The sequence below is a fragment of the Budorcas taxicolor genome, chromosome 19, assembly GCF_023091745.1.
Source record: "Budorcas taxicolor isolate Tak-1 chromosome 19, Takin1.1, whole genome shotgun sequence".
NCBI lineage: Eukaryota > Metazoa > Chordata > Mammalia > Artiodactyla > Bovidae > Budorcas > Budorcas taxicolor.
The window spans coordinates 36,748,678-36,755,775 of NC_068928.1; the positions used below are offsets into that span (position 1 = coordinate 36,748,678).

The 7,098-nt window shown below is 60.8% G+C and overlaps 1 protein-coding gene across 1 annotated transcript; it reads right to left on the reverse strand.

Moving 5' to 3' along the window:
• Positions 1-2,784: 2,784 nt before the first annotated feature.
• NXPH3 (neurexophilin 3) lies at positions 2,785-6,861 on the reverse strand. The gene is made up of 2 exons (XM_052658303.1): positions 6,728-6,861; positions 2,785-4,349 (listed from the first exon to the last, which is right to left on the reverse strand). Exons 1-2 carry the CDS (start codon positions 6,779-6,781, stop codon positions 3,645-3,647), a joined length of 759 nt encoding a protein of 252 aa, XP_052514263.1. The 5' UTR covers positions 6,782-6,861; the 3' UTR covers positions 2,785-3,644.
• Between the last annotated feature and the right edge of the window lie 237 nt (positions 6,862-7,098).

Consider the following 7,098-nt stretch of genomic DNA (forward strand, 5'->3'; position numbering starts at 1 on the left):
TCATCTGTGAGCAATGGGCCTCACCACAGAAGTCTGCCATATGCAAGGTCACCAGCATTCCTGCCAAGGATGGGAAAGAGGGTGACTCAGTTCCTGCTTGCTCATCCCTGGGAAGAGGGTAAGGAGGGAGGGTGGAGAGAGGAGGGAGGAGGGACCCAGGCACCCATTTGCTTTTTAAGCTCCACCAAAAGGAAGACTCACCATCGTTGCCAGTTGACAGGTATTCCCTCTTGTTAGCTTCACAGACCACTGGGAAGATTCACCCCATTAGAGATAGGGATGCTGAGGCTCAGGAGGGGATGCTTGCCTCGATGTGCACCAGGATGAGGGCAGAGGCCACCTCCAGCTGTTCCAATACTTAAAAAAGAACAAGCTTTCCCTGCTGCATCGATAATGCATTTCTTGCTCTCAGAGAGACTCCAGTCTGATGAGGGAGGCACAGATCCTGGCATCAGAAGCTCTTCAGTCTGACCTGGGAGGTACAGACCCTGGCCCCAGGGGCTCCCCAGGCTGGTGGGGATTTACAAGTCATGTTCCCAAAGAGCCCCCCAGTCTGGAGGGCTTGTCCCAGAGGCTCCACTCAAATGGAGGAGATAAGGCCCGTGCCTTTGGCTGGCTCCCCAGCCAAGTTGAACAGATTGGAGAGCAGGGCCGCAAGAACAGCAGGCAGCAGCAGCAGGGTGTAGGCAAAGATAGGCACCTAGAGCTTCTCTCTGGGACAGGAGACAGGTGTGTTCCTGAAGAATTTGCTCTCCTGTGAGTTTTGAATGGCATGAGTGGTCCAAGCACTTGCTGGGAACTGGGGGTCCATCTCATCTCCTTGGCAGATGCCCTAGGCATTGCTCATCAAGGGGGCAAAGGTTGGCACCTTCATAGCCAGATGCTTAGTGTCCTACCCTTTGTGGGGATCGGGGGTGGGGGCAGAAGTGTCTGGTGATTGCAAGATCAGCAGGGCGCAAGGACTATTTCAAAAGAATTATGATTCGGGAGGAAATTTGTTAGCAAGATCTTAACTGAGAGGAGCCGCCGGTTACTGGGAAGGTGGAAAAGGAGGGATGCGGCAGCAGAGTGTGCGCACGGGTGAAATGAAGTTATTAAAATGAACCCACCCCTGTGCAGGCGGAATGTGTGCCAGGCAGGCCAGCCCTCCAGCTGTCGGCAGCATCTGGCTCTCCGCAGGAGGAGAGGAGCCGGAGAGGTTGGGTCAGAGTGCCCCCAGCCCTGCTGACAGTTCAGCCAGGCTGGACAGGGGAGGAGCCCAGTACAGCCACAGGGCTGAGGGAGCTGCTCAGGGTTGGTGTCCAGTGTGTGTCCACAGGTGGGACAATGCAGCAGAATCCAGCAAGCCCAGACCCCCCAAGGGCAAGGCCAGGCCCCTGTCCCCAGGGTGGGAAGGAAGTGGGAGGCATGGAAGAGCTCTCCAATCTCTGCTGAGGAGAGATGCCCTGGGAAGCACAGTGTGGCAGGTGGGTGGGGAAGAGGCTGGGATGGGAGCATGGGCTCCGGTCACTTGCCCTTCCTGGGTCACTTCCTACAACCTGGGGGGACAGCAAGATGGTTTCTATGGCCCCACAAGCTCTGTTCTGTGCTGTGAGGGCATAGTCTGTGCTGAGTGCTGCTGGGCAAGGGAGATAGGCTGGGGTGGCCAGAGCACCTTAGGACTCTCCTCACTCCGACCACCTGGCCGCAAAGGAGGCAGGGGGCCTGCGTGCCGCCCTCCCAGGAGAGCAGACCTCGAGTGGCCTCCAGAGGGGGCACCACGACCTTGGCCCCTGGCTTCCCCTCATGGACCCCCAAAGGGCCCAGCTGACTCACAGATGAGGTGCCCTCCTGTGGGCCAGAGCACAGAGATGGCCGCTTCCAAGCCCCTACTGTCCTCCCCCCACGCCCCGGCCTGTTCCTCCCCAAGCATGTTAGACTGGAAACCAAATACCCGATTCTCTGATGGGACCCTTCCCAGGAGACTCCCGCAGAGGGGGCCACAAAGGGACTCTGAGGACATGTGTGCGGCCCTCAAAGTGTGCTCCCTGGGCCAGGAGCATCAGTGTCTACCTGGGCACTCGCTACTCCTTAGAAAGGCAACTCCTGAGGCTGCGCTCCAGACCTGCTGAATTAGAAACTGGGGTAGAACTCGGAAGTCTGTGCTTTAGCAGCCCTCTTGGTTCAGAAGCCCACTCACATTTGAGAACCTCTGGGCTGGGCAAGCTCCTCATTTTATAGAGAAGAATGAAAACAGAACCAGAGAGGACAATGGACTTGCCCAAAGCCACAGAGCAAATATTGACAGAGCATTGGTACCCCAGTGGGCCCACCCAAATGGCAACCCAGGAAGGTGACCAGGATCACCCACCCTGTGTGGCCCACCCACCTGCTAGTTCTTCCTCCCCAGGTGCTTGGAAAATGCCAGGCCCACCCAGCATCGGCCCAGCTTCTGGGGCTAGGCGGGGGCGGGGAGGGAAGCCCTGGAGCATCAGCTCCAGCAGCTGTTGGAGCTCTGCAGCTCGGCCTCAGGAAATGTCCTGCTGACATCTGAGAGACGCCGGCCAGACACCGGGCACCTGGGGCCCTCCCCCCACCCCCCGTCCCAAAAACTCGGAGTCCGATATCCAGGAAAGCTTTATTCCCTGCTCGGTGAACAAGAGTCTGCACACACAAGTCGACCATCAAGCGATTTCACAAACCCCACCCCCCCACCCCCACCCCCACAGACAGACACTACGGGACAGGTCCAGCACACCCACCACAGTGTGGCCTCGCCCACCCCGAGCAGGCCACGAGGGAGGCAGCATCTTTATCCAGGCGAGCCCTGGGCTGATGGGCAAGGCTGGCTGTGGAAGGCTCACTTGCTGGATAAGGTCACTCCCAGAGGAGCCAGCAGGGGCAGGACGGGGGAGGAACACGCAGCTCACGGGAGGCTTCCACCTGTGGCCTTGGTGCTGGGAGAATCGTCATTGTCCTGTCTTACGGACAGAGGGGTACTTCAGCTCGAGGGTGGGGTGGGGAGGAATGGCAAGAGAAGCGATTTTGGAAAGGGGAGGCCTGGCTAGGAGCAGGTTCCCTCTCTGCCAAAACATCAAAGACTCCAAGGGTCACCACTTCCGCCTCAAGCCCAGCTCAGACCACAGTCCAGGATGGGGGCTCAGGGCTGCCCAGTGGGTGGGGCTGGAGAGTTCCTGCTGCTGGCTGCCAGGACGCCCCAGCTCGACCATCCTGCGGTGCTCACTTGGACCACACTGACGAAATAATCTCCTCATTGCTGTTCTTTCTCAGGATGGCAAGGAGGGAGCCAAGATTTTAGGCTCCTCTCAATAACTATTGGTCTGCCTGCCCCAGGGGCTTCCTGGACCCGGCATCTTTCTGTCGCTCAGTGGGGAAGCCCTGTGAGGCCACCCAGAGAACCCACTCCTTGGCCAGCGCTCCTGAGTCCTGCTCGCTCCACAGCCTCAGGTTGGGGCCAGCACCTGCAACCCCTTCCCCACCACCTGAGACCCGGTTCTGGCCACACTTGGCCTCTCCTCCTCTCCACCCCGGAGCTCCCTGCCTGAAGCCCCTTCCCTTCCCTGCCCAGTATCCAGACAGATGGCTTCCTGTGTGGGCAGGCCTGTCCTTCCAGCCCTGGCCTGCCCTTTGTGGCCTGCCCAGGGTCACCCAGAGGGGTAGTAGGGAGTATCGCTGTGGTAGTTGTAGTCCGGGCACACCTTCTGGACTAGCCTGTAGTCCGTGCTGTAGAAGGCGATGTAGACGCAGACGACTTTGAAGGGCTGGGAGCAGCTCCAGGTGGCTGAGCTCTGAGCGTGGTCTCGGGAGCAGGTCTTGGCTGGGTCGTGGGTGCAGAGCGAAATGCGGCGGCCCCGTTCCACCTTCTCCCACTCCATCCGGCAGTTGAAGATTTTGGAAGCCTTGGCTTCAATGAAGATCTGCTGCTCCTGGTGGAACTCTACAGCTTTACTCGGGGGCACGAGGCTGATGGAGATATTGCCCTGGCCTGTGGCATTGTGTCGGAAGTGGACGCTGAAGGTCCCGTTGCCGTGGTCCACGATCTTCCCCGTGACCAGCAGGTTCAGGGCTACCGTCTTGATGTTGGAGTAGAAATCACCCCACCCAAAGATTTTCTTCACTTTGGCTGACGGCGGGGGGCTGTGGTTTGGGCGACTGGGGGGCTGCCCAAGGACCCCCCATGCCTCCCCAGGTGGAGCCAACAGTCCTAGGAGAGTAGAGTTGGTCATGTGGCGGGACTTAGGGGACATGTGGCCCCGCTTTCGAGGCATCCGAGGCCGGGCCTGGCTCTCAGAGTCATCATGCTCAGGGTCCTCTGAGCCTGGCGGGCCGTCATCCTGGCCGCAGATGACCTGCGGAGGGAGTTGGGAGGAGAGTGAGCACCTGGGTCCTCCTTCTGAGGACTCAGGAATTCCGGCCCACCACTCCTTACCACCAGCACCGTCTCTCTGCCCCTCCCTTCCACTCTGACTTGGGGCCGAGGGGCCCCGGGACTTTGCTCACTTACACTGGGGGTTGGGTGTGCATTCTGGCCTGTGTCATGGTTCCATCTCACGTTCTGACACTCAGGTCACGCCTAGCTCCTCTCACCACTGTGCTGCCTCTGGCCACTATTCAAAGTCTGGAAGGATGGTGGGGAATTCTCTCCCGGGACCAAGGTTGCAGAGGTACCCAGCTTCTCCTCTTAAGAGAGCTCCAAGTCTGATGGGGGAGGCCCAGCTCCTGATCTCGGGAGAGCCTTCATCAGACCGCAGTACACCCCTCCGTTGACAGAGCAGTTGTTGTCTAGGAGAGATACAGTCTCCACCTCTGTGATATTCCCAGGCTAATGGGGGCGGTACACTGTCTGTCTTCAAAGAGCCCCAAGCCAGGTCAGGGTGCTCCATCTCTCTGCTGAGAGAGCCCCTCGTTTGACAGGGGAGGTACAGCCCTTGCCTTTGGGAACTTTCTAGTCTGTTGAATGAGACGCCATTCCTGCACTGGGGGAGTTTCTACCCTCAGAGGCAAAGAGAACCAACAGAGGATAGAGAAGAAAACAGAACCCAGTGAAGTTCTCTCTCAAGCACAAATGCGGTTTAGGTTTTAATGGGAGGATCTGAGGGAGACCTGGGTGAGTTCCATAACCAGGATAACCAAACTCCACTGATGATAACATGCCAGGACACGACATACTAGGAGGGAGTTCTTCTTATTCCCATTTCACAGATGGGGACACCAGCCTCACAGTGTACATCACCACAAGACTAAGTCCTTCAGGGTCAGTCCTCCTAATCCACCATACTCCCAGGCTCTCAGACCAGATGGGTCCTTCTATGGGAGTTTTATCCAAACCCTACCCTCATCTGGGATCTCTGGAAAGCTCTGCGGAGGCTCGGATGGGCTCTGCGGCATCCGCTCTACTGACAGGCAACATCTGGGGAGGCTTCTTGAAGGAGTTGTGGGGAGGGCCAGCAGGACAGCCTGACAAGCTCAAACACAGGACAGCTCAGGAGGGCACCGGGGAATGGACCAGGTTCCCTGAGGACAGCTGCCCAGCGTGGGTATGCTCAGCTTTTCAAGAAAGGCCCTCTGTGTCTCATAGCCAGCGCCAGGTGCACCAGCTCACAGCTGGGCAGCATCTGGACTTGCTGGGACCTGGGATAAGGATGTGGAATGCCTGAGGCTGTCATACGCACGGCTACAAAGGGGTTCAGGGCCTTCATGTCCCCTGTTCTGGCCCTGGCCATGTCTGCGGTTGTGCGCGGTGTCCCTGCCTGCCAGGACCCAAGGGTGGGGCAGAGGGACAGCAGGAGGGGAGCGCCGCGGGGCTGGGGTCAAGGCAGAAGACGTGTGCGTGTACTTAACCCTGAGGGGGCGGGGGTCACAGCTGAACGTCTGGAGGATGAAGAGAAGGGCCCTAGGGGGAGATGTGACAAGGGAAGGGTTCTTCCACACAATGGCAAAGGGGATTATTGTTTTGAGAAGACCCAGATGTGGCTCTGAGGCTTCTCCACGACAGGATTGGTAGGTGGCGGGCGGTCGGAGGGGATTCGCGCCCTGAGCTGGGGTCTGGTGTGGATTCCCCGCGTCCTGGCCCGCCAGGGAGACGCGAGCGAGCGCGCGGGGAGCGGGCTTCGGGCGCTCCGCTCAGCTGCCGCGAGCGCCCGGGGCGGGAGCCGCCTGCCCAGGTCCTGTGGGGCTCGGGCTGCGCGCAGCCGGGAGAGGAGAGGAAAACAACAGGCAAGGAGGGAGGGAGCGGGAGGGAAGGCGGGAGCGAGGGACGCGGGGGCCACCCCCCGCCTGGGCCCGCTCGTGCGCTGGGGGCCCCAGAGCGCGGGGCCCTCCGGGTCCCTCCGCGTCCCCGAGGTCACGGAAGAGCCCATACCCCCTACCCTGGCAGATCATCAGCTCCACAGCCACCCTCCACTACCCTTCCGCACGGCCCGGGGCCCGGGAAGAGGTCGAGTGACCCTTGGCGACGTCTGCGGGCATTTTCCCTCGTGCCCGTCGCACCTCCCGCCACCAGCGGCCGAGTAGGTGGGCCAGCCCAGCACCCTCTCCCCGCCCCTATTAACCCTTCCTGTACAGTCTCCGGCCTCGGACCCGCCCTCTCCCCCCGCCTCGAGGCTTCTCCTCCATCCCCGGGATGTTGGGGGGAAGGGAGAAAGTTTTCGGGCTCGGCAGCTTCCCGCGCTCTCCCCCAGTCCTCCCAGCCCCCGCCCCTCCGCGCCGCTCCCCGCGGATCACTCACCAGACAGAGGCTGCCCTGCACTAGGAACACGAAGCAGCAGCGAGTCAGTTGCATCTTCCTCCTTTGCTCTCGTGCCCCTTCCTCGCGTCTGTTCCCTTCAGGGTCCCAGGCCCTTCCTCACCCCTGCTCGCTCTTTCAGGCGCGCCGTCCCATGCTCCAGTCCCCCGGCCCCTGGCGGCCCTCCGCGCGGCCAGCCGCCCAGGACCGACCCCGCCCCCTTCGGTCCAGCTGTGCAGCCGCCGCCCCCCTCCCCGGTCCAGCTGCGCGCGGCGCGGCCCCCTCTCGCGGCCCCAGATGTGCGCCCCGACCGCCTCGAAGGGCCCCAGCTGCGCGGTGGCTCCGCGGCCCCAGATATGCCCCCTCGGTTCCAG

Bases quoted from the DNA above. Each gene is read 5' to 3' on its own strand.
- NXPH3 (XM_052658303.1), bottom strand. From the start codon at position 6,781: ATGCAACTGACTCGCTGCTGCTTCGTGTTCCTAGTGCAGGGCAGCCTC. The intron at 4,350-6,727 runs GTGAGTGATCCG...CTCCCTCCGCAG, and splicing joins TGCAGGGCAGCCTCTGTCTG to GTCATCTGCGGCCAGGATGA.